Consider the following 24,692-nt stretch of genomic DNA (forward strand, 5'->3'; position numbering starts at 1 on the left):
GAGAGTGAGGTCGGCTCGGCAGGTACCTCTGTCATGTACTGCCTTATGTACCCCCGTATCTTCCTTATTTTCCTTTCCCTGAGCACCTAGGTAAGCAGGTACCCTTCTCCCACCATCCCCATAGCGTACCAAGCGTGAATGGTCCTCAATTGTCCCAGCAGGACCGTTCGTTTCAATTCACACAAATTTCGCACTTGGGACCTCTCACTTGACCTGTCCTGGGGGGAGGGTGCGCGCGCTCGCTCACTCTGGTTCTGAACTTGGATAAGCTACAACTACGGCCGCTTGGCATGAGTACCTTTTGCGGGACTGGAGGAAGAAAGGCACCTCGCAAGAGTACGAGTGCGTGCGCTCGCGCGTCAGTGTGGTGTATGCGTGGTGTATGTCCATGTATCCGTATGATTGTAGGTGTGTATATGTGTGTGTGCAATGGATCAAATTGCTTCTCCATATCGGACATGAAAATGCATTCATATCTTGGCTTGCCCTCTTCTCTTCACCCTGGTCTCTTCATTTCCGTCTTCTCTGTGACCGTACGTACATGCGTACATACACACATACAGACTCGACCAATCTACACAGGCAATCCGTTTCTACCTGGCCTCTCTCGACATCAATCCGCCATCCAGCCATCCCTCCATTAACCAGGTCCCTGTCCTGATCGATCCGTTACGACAATAGGTACGGATACATCCTACCACGACACACTCTGCCCCCCTTCTCCAGACGCCCCCCTTCCTTCCATTCTTTCTTCCTTTCTTCCATCCCCCCGGTCTCACTAAAAGGATCGTCTCCGTGGTTGACATTTTTACAATACCTGCCGAACCCCGTCCGCCTGTCCCTGCGCTCCGCCTGCTGCGTCACAGCTTCTTTCCCTTCTTCCCCCCTTCTTCCCCTTGCTCTTTCCCACAACCAAACACAATTCGAGAGCCAAGGACCCCGACCTTACACCTCCCACCAGATCAGGTCGAGACTTCTTCCATACATATTCAAACGCTCCCTCCGCTGCAACGACAAAAACGCAAGCCACCCGTGCTTTCTTTTCCCTTCCCTTCCCACCCTTTTCCTTGCAACTGTCAACGACGACGCAATCGCAACTTCTCCGATTCTGAGTGGGAGAACAAATACCCATCATCAAGAAAGACAGACGCCTACTCCAGTCCGATTGGGCATCCTTTCCCTCTTCATCTCCCTCAAGTAAGTTGCCATTTTCCCACGTTCGTTCATACATTCTCTTCTCCTTCTTTCTACTTGCCCATTCCCCACGCTCGTTCTCGTTTCCTTCTTGCGTTGCCATTGCCAAAGTCGAGGTCAATGTCTCGACGTCGAGGCCACGATTCTTTCCCCCTTCCTACTCATCAAAACATCTGTCACTTTGTTACCGCCATGTGCGCGTGGCCATAGTGGGAGGTAGTAGGCCTGAATTGTTGGCTGGCACTTGCGCTCCCACCCAGCGCACACACAACCCGTAGCTACCGGGCCTTCCTTGCCATTTGCTCCTGTGGCTGCCCTGCTCTCGCGCCTGGGGGGTGCCCAGCGCCTTGGTCACGACTGCGGCCTTGCTTCAGCTTTTTTTTCTCTCCCTTTCTCTCTTTTCCTTGCCGCCCCGCTTTTCTTCCCCTAACCCTGCCGGACCATCTGCAGCCCCGATCAAGGTTTCTTGGCCCCTGTTACCTCATCTCTCGTCCGAGACCTCAGCAGACGCGAACCTTGACAAACACCCTTCCCTCTTGACACAACTGGTCGAGCCCTCGGTCCGGAGGCACCTGCTTTTCTTCCTTCTCCATCCTCTGCCCTTCGAGCGTTGCACACCATCAAGTGCAGCATCGGTCTTACTTCAACCTTATATCTTTGCATTCCATCTCGACCGACACTAATCGGAGGCGCGTCGTGTAGGTCGCTCCGACAGCACCATCTTTTGACCTCCATCACCCACACTCTCCTTTTCCGTCAACGTTTTCGGTTCGATCACGCATATCCGATCCATACTCATCATCCTTGGACAGGACAGAACGAGCACTTGGCACTCATCTGGATCCCACGACACTCCTCGACGCATCCTTGGTGGGCTGTGCCGCCTTCGACAAAGAACCTATCGAGTTGTTTTGCGCCACGTCAGATCCTGGAGTCGTGACGACACAGGGAGCTCTCTATATATATCAAGCGCCATCAATCTAGCCCTTCGGGCACGATTTCAAAAAAGCTCACCTCCCAATTCTCCGTACCAAACACGCCCACGATCCCACCGGCGTCATTGCCACGGCTTGGGTCGAGCTCCATCTTGACGGGCATTTCGACGGCGAGTACGAGCAACATACTGGTCTGTGATCGGTCGCTCCCGGATTTCATTTCGGCATCCGCACCAGGTAAGCCTGCGAGCGAAACACGTCAGTCTGATTCAAAGGGCCCGCCACCGGGCGCTCCTGGCACATCTAGTCATGCCAGGCGCCGTGCTGGGCCATCCCCGTCGTATTTCACCCCTCCGCAACCCTGCTACGTCGAACTTAGCCAAACGCTCCCTACTCGTGGCGATGTACCCCCCCTCCTCAAAATGGCCTTTCTCCGAATCCCTTATTCATACTCTTTGCCCCCTCGGAACATCGTACTAACTTTCCATTCCAGGCTTGCGCAGTCCTTATAAACTCAAAGTCGCCTTCGTCTGACGCGGAATATCGTCTGAAGCAATTTAACAAGCTGGCTATCCACGCAGGGATTCCGAACATTGCTAGCGATTTTCTTCGCCGTAATATGAGGTCGCCAGCTCCAGGCGAGGTAATGGACATTGGCAACTTGATGAATCAAAGAGGTGCCGCTATGCAACAACACGCTTCCATCCACACCGGATCGACTCCCGAACGCCAGATGCATCAACTCCCTCAACTCACTGCGAGAAACATGCCCGAACCGCCAATGGATCGCGCAGGCTCTCCTCACGGCTCCGAGCACTCCCAATTCTCTCGTCACACCATGGACGGCGTCCCGCGTTCCTACCCTTCCCCCAGCGCCATGGTCGGCGCTCCGATGCAGATGCAGGTGCCTGTCTCCCACATGGGACCCGGCCCTGTGATCCTGCCCGGTATCCCCCAGCACGACATGTCCCAAGGCATGCCTCAGTACAAGGCCCCCGAGCAGCAGGTATCTCAGCAGCCGACGAAGGCTTACCCGTGCAGCACTTGCGGCAAGGGCTTTGCTCGTCGCAGTGACCTGGCCCGTCATGGTATGTGTAAAGACTCAATGCCTAGGGAGATTGGTCGCTAACCTGTCACTAGAACGTATCCATAGCGGCATCCGCCCGCACGTCTGCGACTTCCCAAACTGTGGAAAGCAATTCATCCAGCGATCCGCCCTCACCGTTCACCAGCGAGTTCACACAGGAGAGAAACCGCACATGTGCGAACGCTGCGGCAAGGTATGACTTACCCTTCTGCAGAGGGAGAACGCGAGCTGACTTCTCCCAGCCTTTCAGTGACAGCAGTTCTCTGGCGCGCCACCGCCGAATTCACTCTGGCAAGCGTCCCTACAAGTGCCCCTACGCCGACTGCCAGAAGACCTTCACCCGTCGCACTACCTTGACGAGACATCAAAACCACCACACCGGCACTGTTGAGGAGGCTGCTGCCGCGACCGCTGCTGCTCTCGCCGCTCGCGGTGCAACCATGAAGCCAAACGCGACGCGTTCCGACGGCGATGCCATGTCGAACCGTGGCTCCCCGCTGACGACGCCTTCTCCTGGTCAGAGAACCCTCTCCATGTCTCCCAGTGCAGACAGCATGCACCGCGCCAACTCGGAGTTCCAATACATGGGCAACAGCTCGCTTCCCGTTCACCTTCAGCGAGACATGCATGTTGGTAGCCCTGCGTCGACATCCTCGGGCGGTTATAACACCGGCATGAGGCCCACCTCGCACCCTACCAGCTACGGACCGCCCCCGACGCTGGAGCCGAGTGTCGAGCAACATTCTGGCCCTGGCAGCGCTGGCGGCAGTCCCCACATGAGCAACGTCGGCTGGCAGTCTCCTTCGCATGTTGCCTCTCCTTCCCATAGCAGCAACGGTGGCGGCTACACCTACCCTGACCCCGACGGGTACCCCGCTGCTCCCTCACTGGGTGGCCAAATGTTTTACGGCAACCCTGGACAGGTTCGTCGTCCCCAGAGCACTGAGCCCCCTGCTGGCGCTTATGACATTAAGGGTCGTCAGAGCGAGCTGTGGGCAGGAGCTCACTAGGATGAGCAACTGCACCAATAGTGCTGAAAGCACCCCCTTCTGTACACCAACATCGGGTCTCCAAGGCAGCTTACGACTCGGCACTTTTCCTTGGCGTGTTCAAAATACTCTCTTCTTTTTCTCTGATACGAAAAGTTCTCGCATGGCAAGGTTGGGGGACGGTAAATACATACACCTTTAATACTGCGGGCTGCACTAGGACAGGGTCAGGAAGATACCAAAAGGGGTAGGGCAGCCATCTGGTTCGGTTTTACACACAAACGCCTTTTCCTTTGTTTTCATAGACTGGCGGGAAGCACACTTCATGATGACTGGGTCTCCATGGGCATTGGCTGGAGGCAAAAAGGTTGGGAGGAGTTTCCAGACAGGAAACGAACGCTCTCGAGCAGCACGCCGATGGTTTGGCGGAGACTCACTCGAGGAAGGAATCTGGCTTTTTTTTTTTTTTTTTTACGGTTCTTGTATGCAACCCTGTAAGGCACTAGACAATGAATGCTCGTAGCTTCTACCTATCCCCCCTCTCCCCCCCAGCTCACTCGTTCTGAAATGTCGTCATATGCATGGCCTTGCGTTTTATGGTGGGGTGGGCAGGAGGTCAAGCTTGAGGGTTGACCTCACGATGGTCAGTGTGTGAACGCCATGCCATGCACATATGGCCTGCATTTTGTGGAGGCGCAATCTGGATGCTGACATGCCATCAACGGTGATCCGGGGTTTGTGTCACGCTGCAATTGGGCCCGGCGAGAGTATTCTCATCCGGGAGCAGGCCACTAGCGTGATTACAATTCGTGTCCCAGACACGTGACAAGCGCTCGGCAGCTGTAGTAATGTGCACAGCATGTCTCTGTATGTTCCCGTCTGTTTTATCACCCCCTTGAGGGCTGGTCAGTCGAGTTGATCAGTCGAGGTCTGGCGGGCTCAACCCAGCGATATTCCAGTCGAGAGAGAGGCGGGAATAACCCCGATCACTGTATTTATCCCTGCCCCCCCCGGTGCCACATGAGGATGGCGGGAGACCCAGACAATCGCAACATCGCGAGGGAATACAAGAGGGATTCCAGGGGTGGGGAGGGGCAAAAAAGGAGAAGCACGCGACGCAGGTGATGAGAGGTAGGGGACGTCAACGCCGAGGCTCGAGAGGGGGGTTTTTCTTCCTTTTCTTTCTTGGTTGTTGTCGAACAGGTCGGGGTTGATGAGATAATCGAAAAATGGCAAGGATGCGTGCGCGGTTCAATTCCGGCAAGGTAGAATGAGTTATCCCTCTTTCCTGGGTGATTGATTAGTGAACTGTCACACCATGTGCCGTCCGTCCGAGTCTCGTAAGTCTCGCAAGTCTCGTGCTGCCACACAACGAGGAGAAGAACACAAGAAATCAGAGAGACAAAGAGAACGAGGTCGGGAACTGGCGTTGTGGCGTTGTGGTATCGCAGTTAGCCAGCCGGGCGGGCATGCTAAGCCTGGGAGGACTTTGCTTCCTCACTGGAAGCGGGGGTCGTCTCGGTTTCTGGATTTGAAGAACCTCGGACCTCTCGCCAATCTCTCTTCGGATTAGTAGTAGTCTGATAGTCATCGGCGAGACTTGCTCGGTGTGTATTGATGAGTGAGCAAATGGGTGTGTGTGTGTGTGTGTGTGTGTGTGTGTATGTGTGTCCGTTCCTGTTTGTTCGTGTTCGCCCTCCCAGTTTGTGCATACATGCACGCCTGTCACTGCGAGGGCGAAAAAGATCCGACACTCGCGGACTTGTCGGCTTCATCTGCAAAGGCGCATCGTTTCCAGGTCTGATTAGTATTCCAATCCAGCGTTTGCTATTCTTGTTTTCTTCTCATATTCGTTTCTTACCCCGTTCGCCACCTTCCATCCCGTGGCCACCTTTCGTTCCCGTCTGACGACGAATTGGCTCGGTCAGAAAAGTGTTAAAACCATTTTGTTCCAGGCTGCATTGACGACCAGCAGCAGTTTACTCGGTACCGCCATCTTCGCCGTCCATTCATCCCCCCCTTCTCGCCGAGCGTATGACTTTTCTCCTCCGTGTCGAAGGAATGTTGCTGACCAGGGAAGAAAAAGGACTCAATTTTTATTTTTTATCTTTGAAGAGTCCCGAAAGAAATCCGGAGCCCACGCCGGCTGCGTAACTTTTCGGATCCGGACTCGGGCGTCCAAGATAATGACCGTCATCAAGATCGAGGCCGTCACGGACCTGCTCTGTCCGTGGTGCTACGTTGGCAAAAAGAACCTCGAACGCGCCATCGCGCAGTACCGCGCCATCGACCCCTCGGCCGAGTTCGAGGTCGTCTGGAAGCCCTTCTACCTGAGCCCGGCCTTGAAGAGCACCGGTTCGTTCTTCCTTCCTCGTCGCAGCTCTCACTCACCCGCCCTATACTCCGCCTGGACACTACTCAACTCTACCAGCCTCACGTCATGTTGAGCCCCCTCCATCTCATACACGAAAAACAAAATAAAAATACACCTCTCATCCCATCTCATCCTATCTCATCCACTTCTGAATCCCTAGCTCTCGCCCCTCTTCACTTCACCACAAAAAGACTAACCCGTCAAGGCTACGACAAGCGCACCATCTATAAAACCTACCTCACCGCGTTGTCAGGCGACTTCGCCACACAGTTGACCAGGGTAACCTCCGCCTTCGCCGACGCTGGCATATCCCTCAACATCGCCGGCTCTATGGGGAACTCGCGCCAAGCCCACAAGCTCCTCGCCCTCGCCCTGCGCCGGAACGGCCCGGCCGCCCAGAACCGCTTGCTCGAGACTCTGTTCCGCGGCCACTTCGAGCTGGGGGAGGACATCTCGGACCGCCACTTCCTGCTCGCGGCCGCGACGTCCCACGCTGTGGGCCTCGATAGGGACGACGCGCGGGCCGCCCTGGACGACGATCGCACCGGCAAGGCGGTCGACGAGGATGTGCTGGAAGCGAAGCGGGCTGGCATCACCGGCGTGCCGACATTCACGGTCCAAGGAAGGTGGAGGGTCGGCGGGAACCAGGAGCCGGACGTGTTTTTGAGGGTGTTCGAGAAGGTTGACGAGGCATAGCGAGCCGGTTTGGCCAAAGGCCTTGTTTCCCAAGTCCCCTAGTCGAGTCAGCGGCATTGCGAGTATCAGCATATCACCCATAGCAGAGCGTCGGTGCTGGTTATTGTTTGCATTTAACATCTTGGGTGTTTCTTTGCCTTCTTCATCTGTCTGGTCATATCAGCAAGAACCCTAGACCCCTGCCCCGGCCGTGGCCGAACCGTTTCCGAACCCATCTATAAAACTGGAGGAAAAGCGAAAGAGACAACCTGTCAGTTTCGCCAAAGAAGCCTCCCCAGTTCCGTGAACGCCTTCCATATGCATAGCCTCGTTGTGGGGGAAAAAATTGAAACAAGAGAAAGAGGGCTGCCTCGCTCATCGCTTGACCATGTGGCTGTAGTCCTTCAGGAGATGCTCCATGTGGGTGTTCGTCGTCTTGCCTGTGCGACGCACCGCGCGCTTCTTCTGCTGCTTTTTGGAGTCGATCTTCTTGATGGTGCTGGGGTCGGCGCTGGCAGGCTTCTGGCCAACTGAGACGAGTTTCTTGACAATGTCGTCGGTAGTCGGCACCTCGACAGCGTTCCACATGCGCTTGAACTCGTCGTCGACGTGGTGATGGAGCGAGGCGTCGTCGAGCCAAATCGCGCGGGGGTGCTGTTCCTTTTTGGTTTTGACAATGAGAATCTTGTGCTCTCGCTCGAGCTCCATCAGCGACTGGTCGCAATCGGGCCAGCCGTCCTTGAGATCCTTGACCGAGGTGCCTTCGGCGTCCTTCTTGCTCTGCAGGTGCCGCAGTAGCGAGATCTTGTCGCGGACGCCGGGGATGATGGGGCGGTGGATGTACGTGCCCGTCCTCCACGTCTGCTCCGATAGTTTGGGGTCGGGCGTCCACTGGATGCGAGGATGGCGGCGCATGGCTTCGACCAGCTGCTGCTTGTGCTTGTCGGTGCTGCGGGTCTGCCCCAGGTGATCAAAGATCTCGGTGGCCGTCTTGGACTCGTCCTTGCCCTTCAGCCACTCAAGCGCATACTGCATCTGAGTGAAAACCTCCTGGCCAAAACTAGTGTTCTGCGGTTGCGAGTAGACAATGGCGTTGGGGTCGCGCTTACGCTTGCCCGATGCTGTTGTCTCATTTTTGGAGGCGGTACTACCGACGGACGGGGATGGCGACGGCGGTGCGAGAGATGGATTCTTGGACGTCAGCTTGCTCGCCGCGGAGGCCAATGAGCTGCTGAAGGCCGCCTTCTGCTTCTCAAGAAGAGACATGGTCGGAATGTTTGGATTGGTGATTCCGCGATGGGGGCAGGGCAAAGATGCGGATATAATGATACAACCGCAACGCGTGGAAGGGCAGGTAGCGGTTCAAGAGACTGTCGAGGTGTGAGACGGACAGTCTTTTCGACAAGTTTTCCCCAGTCTCTCGTGTCCCCTCTTGGCAGTATTGAGAGCTTGTGTAGATCTGCCGTAAGACGATAGTGATGCTGTCAAGCTTTCAACGTAGCTCCCCTCCGCAGAGAACAGCAGATGTGGACCAGTTGGTCTCGTTTAAGCGTTCTGGGAGCCTTCACGGTCTCGCAAAATGGTCTTGCTGACGGGATCCAATCCACCAACTAGTCGAAAGGAAAATATGAATATCGAAGGAGGTCTTCTTCGTGCAAGCTGAATTGTTTTTTTCAGCGTATAACGATGTTGCCAATGTAAAAGCGACCAGATATCCCACAGTCGTCGTCGGCTTCTCGAATCGCAGGCGCAGCCCAACGTGTCGACTGACGATACTGGGGCTGCTACTATCGGAGTGATCGTCGTGAAATAACCTTTCCAAAATCTCACAGAGCCCGTCGTTTGCGTTTCGCCTCGGTGACGTCGTCTCTGCGCCTTGATCTTCCAGCTTCACCCTCGCGGTCGGTCAATTGTTCGGATCGATTTCGCTTGTGTCCTGCGACTTGATACGTTTCTGCGCCGAACAGGCTGCAAATAGCCGTGTATTCGATGCGCGTTCGTGTACGATAGAGACTTCGAGGGTTCGCTGTAGAATGGCAGCCTGCTCTTGAGATAAGAAAGAAAGCAGTCCGTTGGATGATGGGTGGTATGCTTGCTGATTCAATTCTCTGGAAACTGGGTGTCCAAGGCGAGGTACCTGATGTGGCGCACGGGCGGGGCTGGTGAGGTCGCCCAGCCATGGAACGATTTGGTTGGCTCGGGAGCTGGAGCCTGCCTCATTCCGCTCCCTACCAAAATTCCGAGGTGGATGGATGGGTGGTCAACGATGGACCACTTCCGCTTGGGCCCTTTGCTGTGGAGAGACCAGGCTTGATGAAGTGACAAAACGGCTGCCAAGTGGTGATGACACCTATAGGGGAAGTGCTACATGTAAACGCGTCGCTTCAATGCGAGGGATTGAGCTGCTAAGAGTGGTTTGTGCGCGGGGAGGCGCATCAACTCTACGTGCCCGCAATTGCATGCTGCATGGTGTGTTGGTCTTTGGCAGGGCGGTCTGGTTATTCACCAACACCCGCGATAAAGAAACTCAGTCCATGTGCGAGACGTTTGCTTTAGCATAATACCCAGCGTCGCGCTGCCTGCTACCCATATATCTAACACACAAACTAACAGTCATGACCAGAACATATATTCTATTAAAAGCGTATCATCCCCTGGCAGACTTGGCTCGCCGGTCTCAGTTGACCAGCGTGGCCTTCCTGCCGCTGTGAATCAACATCATAAAGCCCCATACAACACCCGCGTGCGCCAGCTCATAACACATCCCCGTTCAAACATCGTTAGCCTTAGGTGACGCGATGGATAGCCCCCCCTTGCCTCATAACGATCGCACTTCTTGAGGACAACGACTTGCGGCTCCGGTCGCGGGCGGCGTGGGCGCGCGTACTCCCTTTCTCCAGGAGCAACGGGCGGTTCGAGCTGCACCCCCAGCATACTTGAAAAACAGTGACAACGACCGGCACATTATGCGGACGCCTGCTGCTGCTGCTGCTGGTACTGGTAGGCGACGTAGGCGAGGACACCGCCGATAAGGAGAACGGCATAGAGGCCGATGCCAAAGCCGGCGCTCTCGGTGCTGCTGGCTGAGCTGGCGACGGGGGTCTGCTTCTTAGGGGCAGGGTCTCCGGGCTAGAACGAGAGGAAACACGGGAAAGTTAGCAAGTCTCATTCTGTAATAGATAAATCATGGCGGCGACGGCGCGCACGCACGCGAGTGGGTAGGGAGGAGGGATGTTGGTGGGAACTCACCTGGCGCTTCAGGTCGCCGATGAGCAGCTGCTCCAGGGTCTCGCGGGCCTCGTCGCTGTGGCCGACATCCTCGAATGCCTCGGTGGCATCCTGACCGCCGACGTCGAGAAGAACCTCCTCACCACCGCTGTGCGAAGAAGACAATGGTCAGCCCAGGTCACGATGTGGAGGATAGGAGCTTTGGGGAAACTCCGAGCATGGCATGGCGCGGCGCGACGTGGAGAGGGCGAGACGTACGGGTGCTCGTCGACGAACTTGGTGCAGTCATAGATCTTGTCGTGGATCACCATGAAGAGGTCCTTCTTGGTGTTGTGCTCGGCAACATCCTGGTAGGTAAGTTCGACGCCCATTGTGACAGAGTTCGGTGACGACTGAGGGTTTTCGGTGATTAAACGTGGCTCTTTTTCGGCGTATTGGTTTGTTGGGGGTTTGCGGGCTGGGCTCGGATTCGGGACTGAATTCGAGTTAGGGTTTGCGCGATGAACAAGTTGCGAAGACTTTCCAAATGGAGGGCAGACTGTGGTGGGCGGAAAGGACCTTTTTTTTCTTCTCGTGCTGGAGTAGTGGCTGTAAAGGGGAGTTGGTGCAAAAAGGATTCGGACGTGGAGGAGGTCTCCCGGATGTTGTTGAGCCCGTTTGTACACGCACTTTATCGCGGGTCCCAGAAAAATTGGGGGAAGGCCGCACTGCACTGGACGGCTGACAGCTGATGAAAGCTTCCGCGCCAGGTGCTAATGTGGACTGTGGATACAATGGGCGCAGCTTGGGGGGAAAGATACCGGTGGTCCGCTCAGGGGGGGGATGTTCGAGCCAATGGGAGAAACCCAAATTAGTGTGCCGCTGTCGTGATTCGCTAGATAGGCGGGCTGGGCTCTTTAAGGAGAAAAGAGGGTGCGATTTTAGGGGCCAATTTGAAGGTCAGACAGGACTCGGTGAATAAGGAACCTACCGACCTACCTAGGTTGGGAGGACCCTCACCCTATGTGCCTAGGTACCTTACTTATCCCGACATTGGAGAGCCACTGACAGATGGCCGTGGAACTGGATCGGAATGCTGAGTGGTGCCGGCGACCCTTTCGGCATCGCATTCGGATACTGGCACCCCAGAGCACTGGCACTGGCACTGTCGCTATCACAATATTATTTCTGGGCACGGTACAACCTCAAATGCCTAGGCAAACCAGCCCAAACAGCCACGTCTCCTCCTCTCCCCCGCCCGTTGAGACTCGAAGACACGGTCTCGAGTCAGGGCCTCTCTCGTTCCATAACCGCTGGCCGGTGACATTAAACTCCCGTTACCACCCAAAGCTCTCCGCGACGAACAGAATGACAGGCTAGTCGTTTCGAAACGGGGCATGCCCCCCTCGCTCCTCGACCGCCGGGCTTCTGTCGGTGTCCGGGACTGGAAACTCGTGGCCGAGGTGGGGGAGGGGAGGCATTGTCACTCTATCTATACCTAGTAAGCAAACGAATCTGCAGCTCTCGTTTATAATAACCCTTCTTCTCTCGTGCCAGCTTCAAGACTCGCATACATGGGGCAGCACACTATCCCCGCCCTGCCGAGTCTCTTGCAAACCTGCAGCTTGGTCCCCAGTATTTCGTGTTCGTATCCCAAACGACCGCCAATCCCCAGGCACTCCATGGGCTCGACGACAACCCGACTGCAACATCGATGGGCCTGCTTCCCACTGCCGCTGGCCTGTTTGTGTGTGGCGGGGGGAACCTGGTGCAGGCTTGCAGCCGCAACGGAATGTCGTCGTGCTCCAATTCCGCCGGGATGAGAGTCAGTACAGACTACCTACCCACCTCCATAGTTATGCCGCCATCCCGTCCATGTCCTGCCGTCAGATGTTGTTCGGTTTTGCCAGTCCGCGGGGTCCTCGCGGATTTTAGTACGCAATAATACACTTTGACCCCCTTACCCCCCTTTGCCCGCATCCTCGTGGGCTGCGGCGCCGTTGCGAAGTCCGGATTCAGCGGACCACACGGGGAGTTGTAAACTTTCAACGGACAGTTGTGTATGGGCACTTGTCGTTCGGCGAATGTGATCCTTTATCCTGCCTACCCGATACCAAAGCACACAAGACAACCCGATATTTGCACCAGCTGGCAACCTCGTCCCGCATCCCGCCGCCCGTCGTCGTCAATCTCGGGATGATGTTCAGTGCGGTCTTGGGGATTGGGATTTCAGTCCCACACCAGATAAAAGGCGGGGAACGCGCGGGGTACAGAGGTCCAACTGTTCATAACAACTTGTCCATCTACTCCATCTACGTATAGCAAGTTGTCAAAGCTTCTGGTGCCGCGTTACACTGCCTGATTGGGTAATTTTGGCCGGCCTGCCCCATTGCCGTATTTCCTCCGGCAGACGCATCAAGGAAACGCATGTGCTCCTTTCATGAGGCCGAAGCCGCCATACGACGCCTCGCTTTCCATCGGGACTGTCACCAACACGGGTCTTGTCATGTGTGCTGTAGAGAAATGTTCAACCACTCCAAGCGTGCAGGCTCATGCAACCAAAAGCACACTGCACTAGCTATGGCCATCTCCAGAGAAGTTCAGCGCCTTCCTCTCACGTTTTCAGCTCATCGTCTCGCGCCGCCACCGATATCCTGGCCCAGCCTGTACGACGTAATCTTGTCCCACTCAATCTTCTGTCTCGTCACGGGCAGCTGCCGTCTCAAGCCCTTGAACGCGCCCTCGCTCAGGTTCGTGAACCCCCTGTTGAGCTCCTCCTGGTACTTCTTCTCCGACGTCGAGATCTCCTTGACAATGCCGGCTCCCGTGCCAGACGAGACCGACGCCTGCGAGGGCCGGTTGGTGAGCAGCCGAACGTTGCCATCCTCGTAGTAGTGCACGTCGACCTTGACGGAACCCTCGAGGCTCGACGAGGCAGGGTCGAAGATGTAGAGGGATCGCCAGCGACCGTTCCTGGACACTGTCAGTTTACCGAAAGAGAGCGAGACCCGCGTGGACATACCAGAAGTTGTTGGGAGAGTATTTGTTCGAAACAATGACGACTGCGACCTGGGTGTCGTTCGCCGTAGGGTAGACGCCGTACGCGGCGTTCGGGAAGTGCTCCTGGACGTAGGGACCAAGACTCTTCAAGGTCGACTTGCTGCAAAGCTTTTAGCCCCCATCATGACTCCATTCGCCCCCACTGAACCTACATCAACTCCGCGTTTGCGCTCTCCAGCACGTAGCTCTGCACGTTGCTGGCCTTCTGTGTAGTGTGGTCGAAGGAGAAGCTCGTCGAGCTCTCCACGTCAAAGTACTGGCCATCCCCGAGCGAGCTGTGGGAGCTGATGATGACCTGAAACAACTCTTTAGCGTCCGATACCTCCTGGCGACCGAGTTGAACTGACCTGCTGGCTTCCACCCGGCAGCTTCACCGTGACGAACTGCTCCTCGTTGTACTTCTCAAACGCCGGCTCGAGGCTGGAGACAATATCGGGATCCGAAACGGTGAGCGACTTGATGTCTTTGTCAGATTAGTATCAATCGACACGGATTCTCGAGGATGGGTCGTGGATGATCGGCCATGGTTATACCTGCAATGACATCTGCGAGCTTCAATCAGGTCAGCTTCAGGGGCGTTGCATGTAGGGACGAGTAGACCGACCTCGCCTGGGGGGGCTCCCTCCACGAAGGAGGAGACGGTCTCGACTTGGGACATTGTGAAAAAGCTTGCACGCGCGAAGTTGCAGTCGATCGAGCAGCAGTTCGGCGTTGAACGGCGGTAATGCGGATGCGGATGCGGATGCGATGCGGCTGCGATGTCAAGCTGTTGCTGCTGCCGACGTTGAAACGTAATGCGGGGCAGTTGGAGGCGGAACAGGGGAGGGACGATTGGCTGGGAATGGGGCTAAATTGTTAACACTTGACCTCCGCTTCAAGCCGAGTGGAGCGGGGCCATTGGGTACTGTCTCATCACGAAAGCTCCAGGTATAATAATCAGGACTCAAAATCATCCAGCTGGCTTCTACATTTTGCACGTCTACTGACCACAGGCATCCGAAGATACTGATGGTCCGCCTGGTCGTCATGGGTATGTACTAAATACTGGCATATTTCCTTCAACCTTTTTGAATACTCCTTATCCACCGGCAACAACTCCAATCTCAGTAGTCCAACACTTTCTTGATGTTGTCGTAAACCCCTTATGCAAGTTAGCGCCACGCATTGCTACTGGCGAGATGGGATCATCAAACTTACTTGCAACGTCCGGAATGTTGAACTTCTCGTACAGCAATGGCGAGTGAATGCTCCATCCCGCAACTCTTGCGACCGGTGCTTCCAGTCTCAAGAATGTGTCAGGGTCTTCCTGAATAGTGGCGGCAACCTCGGCTCCGATACCAGCGTTCACCATCGCTTCGTGCACCACAATACAGTGGCCGGTCTTCCGCACGCTCTTGAACACCGTCTCCTTGTCCCAGGGGTACAGCGTCCTCAGGTCAATGAGCTCGACGGAGATGCCCAGATCTTCTTCAGCCCGCTGGATGGCCGACATGCAGGTGTACAGAGGCTGTCCGTACGAGATAATCGTGACATCCTTGCCCTCTTTAAGAACCTCCGCCTTGGACAAAGGCAGCGTGTATGCTCCCGCGGGAACCTGTTCAACGGCCGCTCTATACAAGATCTTGGGCTCCATAAATATGCATGGGTCGTTGCTGCGGATAGCTGACAGTAGGAGACCCTTGGCCTGGAGAGGAGACCTGGGCATGATCACTCGCAACCCGGGGATGTGAGTGAACAGACTCTCGGGCGATTGGGAGTGGTACATCGCGCCGTGACCGACGCCGCCGCAGGGCATCCGAACGGTCAATCCGCCCACGCTGCGTCCGCATGCTCCGTCCCTGTACCGGTACTTGGCAGCTTCGTTGACAAGTTGGTCGAAGGCCGGATAGACGTAGTCGGCGAACTGGATCTCCGCGACGGGTCGCATCCCCTCCGCCGCCACCCCAATGGCAAATCCCATGATGCCCTGTTCTGTGAGAGGCGTGTTGAAAATGCGATCGGCACCGTATGTCTCGGCCAGCTTCATCGTGCACCTGAAGACTCCGCCGAAGGCTACATCTTCGCCAAACACCATGACTGAATCGTCCTCGGCCAACGCGATCGAGAGGGCGTCATTAATGGCCTGGAACAGGTTCATCTTCTTCGTCGTGCCATTGCGCACGTCGTCCGGAAGCTCTGTTGTGCCAAGGGCCGTCTGAGAAGAATGTGCGAGTAATGAGGTCGTCGCGTAGTCGACGGGGATGTTGAGCTTCGCATTGGGCGGGTGTGTCGAGTAAAGCCGAGAGACGGCAAGGGGAAGGTGTACCGATGCTGACGGCGCCAGCGCTCGCCGCAATGGACGTAACGAAATCGACGACCTCATTGTGAATGATGGAAAAGATCGGGAAAAATAAAACCGTTACGAAGGGTCAACTCCTAGATTGGAAGAGTGTCAGAGATGAAGGAAGTCAGGACGGTCGGCCAGACGAGGGGGACGACCCTCATCCTAACCCGAGGGATGGCGGGTGATGTAAGTCAATGCTCGGCTTGCGCCGGCGTTCGCGGGGTTGTAGCGGCCCCTGCATACCACGGACCCCGGTAGCCACTTTACGCCCTGATAAGGCGGGCCGCTGTTGATTGCTGCCCTGCCAACAGCCGAGCTGCCAATGCGCGTCCAAAACAAGGCAGGGGAATTAGATACGATCTTGGTATCCTTGGCGTCACCGTCGACGTATCAGTATCTACCACAAAACCGCATGCTCTACTCCTGGAATGTCAGCTGAATCGCAAACATTCCAGTGCAACGGCGACTAGCCCTTACAAGGACGACCTCTGACGAATATGGCGCCCGGTGAATCCTCCAGACCGTCGTCGCATCGGCCACGAGACTCATCGGGTAGGAAACACCACAAAAAACGACGATCCAATGCGCAGGGATCCCGACGACCAGCCACGGAGTCGGGCGAGAGCAGAGACGAGAGAAGGTCGCAGACGCTGTCCGCCGACGCTCTGGCGGCGCTGAACCACGAAAATACAAAGAGGAGAAAGCGAAGGGAGTCGCGGGACCCAGAGCGAGACGCAGAGAGGGCTGCCGAACGAGCGGAGAGGAGAAGGGCGCGACGCGAACAACAGTACAGAGATGCCCCGAGGGAACGTCCGAGGAGGGCGGAACGGGAAGAGGACAGGGAAGCCGTCTACGAAAAGCCGAGGAGGGATCACAAGAGCAGGAAGAGGCGAGTGGTGAGCGGCGCGGTGATGGAGGAGGGACGCTCGCGCGGCCACCTGCGAGGCGGCGGCTGGAGCAGTTCCAACAACAGCCTCGAGAAGGAGTACCTGATGGACGACCCCCCACAGCCCGTGAAGAAGCGGAAGAAACTCTGTGAGTTATCCGAGTGGGAGCACGCGGGCGACAGAACTAACCTCGATAGGGATCTGCCTCGGCATTTCGCTGGTTCTTCTCATCATCATTATTGTAGTAGCGGTGGTGGTCAGCAAGAACAACTCAAACAAGAGCAGCCCGTCAAAGACCACGCTCGATGACGGCGACAAAGACAGCGTGCCGATGAAGTGGCGCGGCACATATCTCGACCCGTGGTCGTGGCAGGACACGACAGATTTCAACGTCACCTTTACCGAGGAAATGGTTGGCGACCTGCCTGTCATGGGCCTGTACACCGACTGGGACGATTCGAAGCGGGCCAACGACAAGGTGCCCGCCCTCAAAGACTCCTGGGGATCATATGGGTCACGACCTGCCCGCGGGGTGAACGTCGGCGGGTGGCTCAACCTCGAGCCCTTCATCACGCCCTCTCTTTTCGACTACGACTCGCGGCTGGGCATCATCGACGAGTATACGCTCTGCAACCACCTCGGCACTCGGAAGACGGCCGAGGTGCTCGAGAAGCACTACGCGACGTTCGTGACGGAATCGACGTTTAAGGAAATTGCCGACGCCGGCCTCGACCACGTCCGCATTCCCTTCAACTACTGGGCCATCGAGGTCTACGATGGCGACCCGTACCTCTTCCGCACCTCCTGGCGCTATCTCCTCCGCGGAATCGAGTGGGCTCGCAAGTATGGCCTCAGGGTCAACCTGGACGTCCACGGCCTCCCGGGCAGCCAGAACGGATGGAACCACTCAGGCCGCCAGGGGTCGATCGGGTGGCTCAACGGCACCGACGGCGCGACGAACGCGCAGCGCAGCCTCGACATGCACGACCGTCTGTCCAAGTTCTTCGCGCAGGACCGGTACAAGAACATCATTGCCTTCTATGGGCTGGCCAACGAGCCGCGTAACGTGGATCTGAACAATGCGGACGTGGTGGCGTGGACGGAGAAGGCGTACAAGCTGGTCAAGAACAACGGCATCGGCGGCATCGTCGTGTTCGGCGACGGGTTCATGGGCCTGCACAACTGGCAGGGCAAGCTGACGGGGTACAGCGACCTGGCGCTCGACGTGCACCAGTACGTCATCTTCAATACGGACCAGATCGTGTACACGCACAAGAAGAAGGTCGAGTACGCATGCAGCGGGTGGACGGAGCAGACGGAGCAGTCTATAGATACGTCGACGGGGTACGGGCCAACGCTCTTCGCCGAATGGTCGCAGGCCGATACGGACTGCGCCAAGCACCTCACCAACGTCGGCTGGGGCAACCGGTGGACGGGCACATACAACACGGGCAACGCGACGACGTCGATCCTGGAGCCGCGGTGCCCCACCGAGGACAGCAAATGCGACTGCGACGCGGCCAACGGCGACGCCAAGGGGTTTAGCAGCGACTACAAAAAGTTCCTGCAGATGTTCGCCGAAGCGCAGATGCACTCGTTCGAGAAGGGGTGGGGGTGGTGGTACTGGACGTGGGATACAGAGAGCGCGCCGTTGTGGAGCTACAAGAAGGGCCTCGAGGCCGGCATCCTGCCGGCTAAAGCGTACGATCGGGATTTCGACTGCTCCGGGACCGTGCCGGATTTTAGCAGCCTGCCCGAGTTTTACCGGGTTTGAGAGCGGGGAGTTTCGGAGGTCCGTAGGTCCGGCCGACGACGACTGGTGGATGACCGGCGAACGACATGAAGACGACATGCGAGCTTAAATTCTTCATTTTCCAGCATGCGGTCCGGCGTTTTTTTTTCCCCCGGGGCTCAGCAACTGTTTTTTTTCTTCTTTTTCTTGCTCCGGTTCAACGAACCATAGATCTAGAAGACTTACGGGCGACGATTTATCTTGTACGAAGGAAACATGGAAAGTCACGTATGATGGCAATGCGCTGAAGGATATCCGCATGGTTGTACTACAGGTGGGGTAGATAGGCAGATAGTCCAACAATGAGAATGTTACATATGCCAGAATTTCCCAGCCGACCTGTCAGAGAAATCCCAACAGAACAGACATCAGAGACCGTACCGGGATTTCTTGGAATGGATCCAAGATCATCGACCAAAGTCACCGAGTCAACGCGCGTCTTGGGTCTTTCGATACTAGGGCAGTATCTACGGACGCGAACCCGCGAGTCTGGGCGCCAACGGCACGTGGCGCGGCGACTAGCAACGGCCCCGAATGGCGAATGGGTGCCGGGACGCCGAGATGTCGGGATGTAGGGACTCGGAAGCTGCTTAGGAAGAAGGAAGCGACACAGAGAAAAAGAGAGTGAAGCACAGGCACACCGTGACGGCGGCGCGGGAACGATGGCCGACCGAGCCCTCGCGGTTTCGGCACTTTGGAGAAGAAGCGAAGTGACAATTCAGATACCCAGAGTCCCGAAAGAGGGTTCGGATGCGGGGATGAGGCCCCTTTCCTTTTTGGACTCTCCTGCCGGTGGGTCGCGTACCACAACAAGCTGGTTCTTGTGATTGTTAAACTAAGAATTCTGATGAGAAAGGGTGATTACAAGGAAAAGAAGAACGAGAAGGGGAGGGGGGAACCACCCCCGATAACAGAATGGTGGAATTCCGCAATTCCGCAGAGCATCTAGAACGATTGCTGGGAGAACAATCTTTCTTTGGCCCTGTGACTCTGCATAACCTGAGTAACAGACGCCTCCCCCCCCCCCACCCGGGACCCAGATGCCGAGGGTCCCCCGGTTGTGTCAGCGAGCTCTCGGCTCTTCCGACGTCATGTTAGTGGCGGTTTATTCCCGAACACGCCCCTCTCCCTGCCCCCGACCGGGCTCTCCCATCAGCATACTTTCGTTTTTCCCCCCTTCTTTCTCAATGCTCGCTAACGAGTGGCATGGGACGAATTTTCGAGATGGTTGCGTCCTAGGATCGACCGAACCGCCCTTTCAAGAGCCTTCTCGCCGGTCCTCCCCGATGGCACTGTCATGTCATTGATACAGGACGCCATCGCTCTGGAATAGATCGCAGCGTCATCCATCCGTCCATCCATAGTGGCTCCTTATGGCTTGCATTCTCTGCGCATCCCACCTGGCATCCGCTGCCATGACGAGACACATCCCTCATCCCCTAATCCGGGGTGCAGTTCTCCTAAACAGCCAACCGCGTTCCAGGGCTGAATAAGCAATCAGTAAAGACGTGATTGTACAGATACGCAATGGGAGGGGAAACTGCCAACCAGGAATGGGATGCGCCGCCCGCTAGCACCACTTGCCATGCTCGTCGTTGACTAATACCCGCGTGGATGAATGTGCGCGATGGGTGTGTGTGACGACTTTTACCCATCCCATACCCACCCGCCTTGCCTGTGTGTCTGGAAGAATGCAAAAAGAGACCCCTCCCACCTCGTTTTCATACTGTTCCACTGAGAAGAAACAGCTGCGCTACGATGAGAAAAGGGACTCGTTGCTACAACCTCCGATCACAAGCGACCCAAAGCAGACAAGCACAGGCGGCATGCCCAGCGACTAGCTGATCTGATACTGATCCTGTCACGGTCCCCACAAAGCCTGCTGGAACTCGGAAGCAGGGCCCACACAACGGAACACCCGTACAAATACTCACAGTACCCGACATCCGCGATCCGCCCAGTCGACAATCACCATCCTTGGTGCTCGGGGGTGTTTTTCAAGCGGCTGAAATATCGACGAGAGACGGAGTAAGACACAATTTTGTCTCCCTCACCATTGGAGGACAAATCATGTCGGACGACGTCGAAAAGGCCGAGAGTCGCTCATCCAACCCCGACTATGACAGTGCCACGACCCACGAGGAATCGGGCTTCGAGCCGATCCGCACGGGCGGTGCCCGCGGTGCCCGCGGTGGCTCATGGCCGCTCCGCGAGTCGCGCTCCCTCAGCCGGACGCGGTCGCACAACGGCTACAGCTGCGACGACTATCAACAGAGCGACGACAATCCGCCGAGGCGGGAATCGGAGAGAAAGGAGGAGGAGGACCCATACGAGGTGGCCTTCGACGGCGGCGACAACGACCCCATGAGCCCCCGCAGCCTGAGCAGCTTCAGGAAGTGGCTCATTGTGTCGATTGTGTCGTGCGCCAGTTTTTGCGTGTAAGTGAAATGATTCGTTTTGTTGAAGGGAGGTTTGGAGAGACCAGAGAGAAAGAAGAAGAAGAGGAAGAAGACCAAACAGAACGGAAAGAAAAGGGGGAGTGTTGACGCGTGGCACAGCACCGCTGCAAGTTCCATTTACACATCAACATATGCCCAGATGGATGCAGAGTTCGGCAACTCCCGTATCGTAGGCACGCTCGGCCTGTCGGTCTTCGTCCTAGGCATCAGCCTGGGCCCCATGTTTCTGAGCCCGCTTAGCGAGTTCTACGGCCGCCGGCCTATCTACATCGTCTCCTGGTCCATGTACGTTGTCTGGATCATCCCGTCGGCCGTTGCCAAGAACATCGCGACCATGATCGTCGCCCGCTTCCTCGACGGCCTGTCGGGCAGTGCCTTCCTGGCCGTGTCCGGTGGCACCGTCAGTGACCTGTTTGCCCGCCATGAGCTCCAAGCCCCGATGCTCATGTACTCGCTCGCCCCCTTCATCGGGCCCTGCATCGGCCCGCTGATTGGCGGCTTCGTCAACTACAACGCCAACTGGAGATGGACCTACTACGTGATGATCATCTGGGCCTTTGCGCTGCTGGTCGCCATCGGCGTCTTCGTGCCCGAGACATATCGTGAGTTGGCTCGTGGAGGGTGCGCCCCTCCTAGTTTAGCTCCTGGCGGCTGACGTGTGCGCGGTACAGATCCGATCGTCCTTCGAAGCAAGGCACGCAAGATCCGAAAAGAGACAGGTGACGAGCGCTGGAAGGCCCCTGTCGAGAAGTCGACAAAGTCCGTCATCAAGACCATCGGCATCTCGCTCATGCGCCCCTTCCAGCTGCTCTTCTTCGAGCCCATGGTCCTTAGCCTCGACATCTTTTCCGCTATCCTCCTGGGCATCTTGTATCTCTTCTTCGGCGCGTTCCCGCTCGTCTTCATCAACATCCACGGCTTCAACTTGTGGCAAGTTGGCCTGACCTTCCTGGGCATCCTCGTTGGCATGTTCCTTGCCGCCGCGACCGACCCCCTTTGGCACCACATCCGCAGTCAGCTTATGGCCGATCTGGAAAAGGAGACCGGCGTCGAGGGAGCCAGCGAGCCAGAGTTCCGCCTTCCGCCAGTCATCTGCGGCGCCTTCCTGTGCCCCATTGGCATCTTCTGGTTCGGATGGAGTCTTCATGTACATTGGATCATGCCTGTTATTGGATCCGCCATTTTTGGAGCAGGGTAAGTCAACATCTATCTCCCTTCGCACAGCATCGCAAGCATCGCAAGCATGACCCAAAGTTGGAAAAAGGCCCGTGGTTCCGCAGCATCCGCATCGTGCTGCCGTGACAAGACATGCGCCGTGACTGCGTCAGGCTGGCTTCTGCAGGTTCATGTGTGCTGGCGTATGCCCTTGGCCGTTGGGCAGTATTTGTCAGGCCCCCACGGACCGTGGTTGTGGCGGTGTTGTCGTTCTTGTTGTTATTCCAACTTGTGAACAGGACATGCAGCTGACCGCCTCGATGTGTCACAGAACCCTCCTCGTCTTTACTGGCATCTTTACATTTCTTGTAAGAGTGGTCACCCGCCCTCGGCCCAGCTGGCCAGCTCCCCGCCTGTGGCGTTCCAGGGGTTTGGAATCAGACTCAGGACCGGGGGTTCCACGGCAGGACAGTGTGCTAATGCCGGGGCTTACAGGTCGATGCTTATCCTTTGTACGCCGCCTCGTCCCTCGCGAGTAACGCCTTTGTGCGATGCATGTTTGCTGGTGAGTGACCCCGTGGCACCAGTCCTCATAACCGCCCCGTCGGGTGGTGTCATGTCTTGTTCGATGCTGATTTTGATGCCTTGGAAAGCTGCTTTCCCGTTGTTCGGAACTCAAATGTACACGAAACTCGGATATTCCTGGGCTTCGTCTCTGCTCGCTTTCTTGACGGTGGCCATGGTGCCGTTTCCTTTCATCTTCTTCAAGTACGGCAAGAGGATCCGGGGTCGCAGCCGGTTTGCCACGCGTGCCTAATGAGGAAGCGCACCGAAGTTGAGGAGGCGCGGTCGGACGTTGGCGAGCGGGCCGAAGCGACGAGAGATTCAGCGACAGCGGGCGACGGATCAGACACGAACGGCGCCGCACAGACTTTCCACCTTGGCGTGGAGGGCCAACAGAGGCTCGCTGATTCTGGTATCCTGGATGGTCGACGGACTATTCGTGTTGTCGCACGCAGCCTCGCTCCAGCTGCTGTTGGTGCACCCGCATAGTATGCACGTTCCTGACCCAGATGGCCGAGGCGGAATGCTGCCCGGCGTTCTTGGATGAGAAGTAAGTGGAGAACATGCACAGCAGACGCGGCTGTTGGTCGCGGCGATCGTCGTGAGGCGACGGCAGTAGCCGTCTGCAAGAGGCCAGGAGTCAGAAGCCCAGGCCGTCGATGGTTGGAGGGGATTTATCAGGCAGCCATACCGACATAGCGAAGGGGGGGTTAACGCAACGTAGGCGACGCAGCGCATCGAATCTGCCAATGACAAACGAGAAGCTTTGGATGGGCTTTGTGCCCACATGCAACGAGATATTTCTAGTGGCTGCTGGAATGCAGAAGTACCTATAGACAGACCGACGCTCGGTACGTCGGCTAGACCAATGTTAATGCAATGATACCACACTGGCCGGTCATGGAGAGCTTGAGCGGACAGTGCCTGAGCTGCACATCCAGATAATGAAGTGAAGCTGGTGTTGGTGCATGCCACCATTCTACGTCGGCCCTTGACTTGGCTCTACCTAGCTGGGCAGGCGGGCATGGAGATCGTTTTAGATCTCATATGCAGCAGTGGCGCAGTGGAAATGCTAGATGTGCAATTTGCAAGTGACTCGTTAAAGTAATGCCGTGCGACTGGTTAAGGCGATTTTGATGTAAGAAGACATGGGCATCCCAAGAAGTCGAGGTGAGCTGACGAGGCAGCCAGAGGCGAGAAAGATTGATGTTGTTTATGTTTGGTTCCGGATTTGACAAGATTTGAAGAGGTTGACATAAGAGCAACAGGGCTGGTCGTTCGTGGGTGAGGTGAATTGGATAAGAAACAAGATGTGGTCTGGCCAACCTGGCCCACGTTCATGCACGTGTGGTGGGTGGTTTGTGCGAGACGACCGTTTTATTGCTCGGATTGCGTCCGGGCCTAAGTTGGCTGCCAATCTGCATGTGCGCGCACAGGTGTAGGGCGAGCAGCGCAGCTTCTGCGAAAGCAGGTGGCAGGCGGCAGGCAGCAGGCGACAGACAGGACAGAAATTCAGAACCCACTCTTTCCTCAAGGTCAGGAAATCTTGGGGGGAAAAAAGGCGTTGAGTAATACAGAGGGAAATGAGCTTTGTGATTTTTTTCTCTCTCTAATATCGCCGTTAAACCACCAACAACACAACCCTCCTTCTCTTTTACCCAGGAGCTGCGTGTAAAAGCGCTTCAAGGGTATGGATGGGAGCGCATTCTCTAGCAATGACGAACTTCAATATCTAGTAACGAGTACTTCAGTTCTGGACGTTCGTACCGCAATGTTCCAGGTCAACTTCCGGGGTACAAAAGTACCAGCTACAAAGAGGGCACATGGCGGGTGTCCACATTAACCACCCACATCCCTCCTTGGCCCAGCGAATGACAGACTTCACATTTTCTCCAAGAGAAACCCCGCAGCTCAGCAAGCAAATCTTTGACCAACGACAGCGAGGCTGGGGAAGAGAGCGTTCCTCAATGGCGTTGGGTTGGTGTGGTACG

At 56.3% G+C, this 24,692-nt stretch overlaps 8 protein-coding genes across 8 annotated transcripts; 4 read left to right on the forward strand and 4 right to left on the reverse strand.

The window, feature by feature from the left end:
• Positions 1–3,214: 3,214 nt before the first annotated feature.
• CH63R_08037 (Zinc finger protein) lies at positions 3,215–4,226 on the forward strand (the record flags this gene model as incomplete). Its single annotated transcript, XM_018303011.1, has 2 exons — positions 3,215–3,217; positions 3,270–4,226. The coding sequence occupies 2 exons, from the start codon at positions 3,215–3,217 to the stop codon at positions 4,224–4,226; spliced, it is 960 nt and encodes a 319-aa protein (XP_018157789.1).
• A 2,165-nt stretch (positions 4,227–6,391) lies between these two features.
• CH63R_08038 (DSBA-like thioredoxin domain-containing protein) lies at positions 6,392–7,275 on the forward strand (the record flags this gene model as incomplete). Its single annotated transcript, XM_018303012.1, has 2 exons — positions 6,392–6,560; positions 6,785–7,275. 2 exons carry the CDS (start codon positions 6,392–6,394, stop codon positions 7,273–7,275), a joined length of 660 nt encoding a protein of 219 aa, XP_018157790.1.
• A 354-nt stretch (positions 7,276–7,629) lies between these two features.
• CH63R_08039 (Transcription initiation factor IIE subunit beta) lies at positions 7,630–8,520 on the reverse strand (the record flags this gene model as incomplete). Its single annotated transcript, XM_018303013.1, has 1 exon — positions 7,630–8,520. The coding sequence occupies one exon, from the start codon at positions 8,518–8,520 to the stop codon at positions 7,630–7,632; it is 891 nt and encodes a 296-aa protein (XP_018157791.1).
• Positions 8,521–10,218: 1,698 nt separating this feature from the next.
• On the reverse strand, positions 10,219–10,853 carry CH63R_08040 (Cytochrome b5; the record flags this gene model as incomplete). The annotated part of the gene is made up of 3 exons (XM_018303014.1): positions 10,219–10,383; positions 10,504–10,630; positions 10,741–10,853. The coding sequence occupies 3 exons, from the start codon at positions 10,851–10,853 to the stop codon at positions 10,219–10,221; spliced, it is 405 nt and encodes a 134-aa protein (XP_018157792.1).
• Positions 10,854–13,088: 2,235 nt separating this feature from the next.
• On the reverse strand, positions 13,089–14,179 carry CH63R_08041 (F-actin-capping protein subunit alpha; the record flags this gene model as incomplete). Its single annotated transcript, XM_018303015.1, has 6 exons — positions 13,089–13,434; positions 13,484–13,621; positions 13,674–13,816; positions 13,869–13,984; positions 14,055–14,073; positions 14,126–14,179. 6 exons carry the CDS (start codon positions 14,177–14,179, stop codon positions 13,089–13,091), a joined length of 816 nt encoding a protein of 271 aa, XP_018157793.1.
• Positions 14,180–14,624: 445 nt separating this feature from the next.
• CH63R_08042 (Transketolase) lies at positions 14,625–15,883 on the reverse strand (the record flags this gene model as incomplete). The annotated part of the gene is made up of 2 exons (XM_018303016.1): positions 14,625–14,662; positions 14,719–15,883. 2 exons carry the CDS (start codon positions 15,881–15,883, stop codon positions 14,625–14,627), a joined length of 1,203 nt encoding a protein of 400 aa, XP_018157794.1.
• A 458-nt stretch (positions 15,884–16,341) lies between these two features.
• CH63R_08043 (Beta-glucosidase 6) lies at positions 16,342–18,505 on the forward strand (the record flags this gene model as incomplete). The annotated part of the gene is made up of 2 exons (XM_018303017.1): positions 16,342–16,879; positions 16,929–18,505. 2 exons carry the CDS (start codon positions 16,342–16,344, stop codon positions 18,503–18,505), a joined length of 2,115 nt encoding a protein of 704 aa, XP_018157795.1.
• Positions 18,506–20,593: 2,088 nt separating this feature from the next.
• Positions 20,594–23,190, forward strand: CH63R_08044 (Major facilitator superfamily transporter; the record flags this gene model as incomplete). Its single annotated transcript, XM_018303018.1, has 4 exons — positions 20,594–20,961; positions 21,004–21,584; positions 21,654–22,176; positions 22,791–23,190. 4 exons carry the CDS (start codon positions 20,594–20,596, stop codon positions 23,188–23,190), a joined length of 1,872 nt encoding a protein of 623 aa, XP_018157796.1.
• Between the last annotated feature and the right edge of the window lie 1,502 nt (positions 23,191–24,692).

The sequence above is a fragment of the Colletotrichum higginsianum genome, chromosome 5 (genome assembly GCF_001672515.1).
Source record: "Colletotrichum higginsianum IMI 349063 chromosome 5, whole genome shotgun sequence".
Taxonomy (NCBI): Eukaryota; Fungi; Ascomycota; class Sordariomycetes; order Glomerellales; family Glomerellaceae; genus Colletotrichum; species Colletotrichum higginsianum.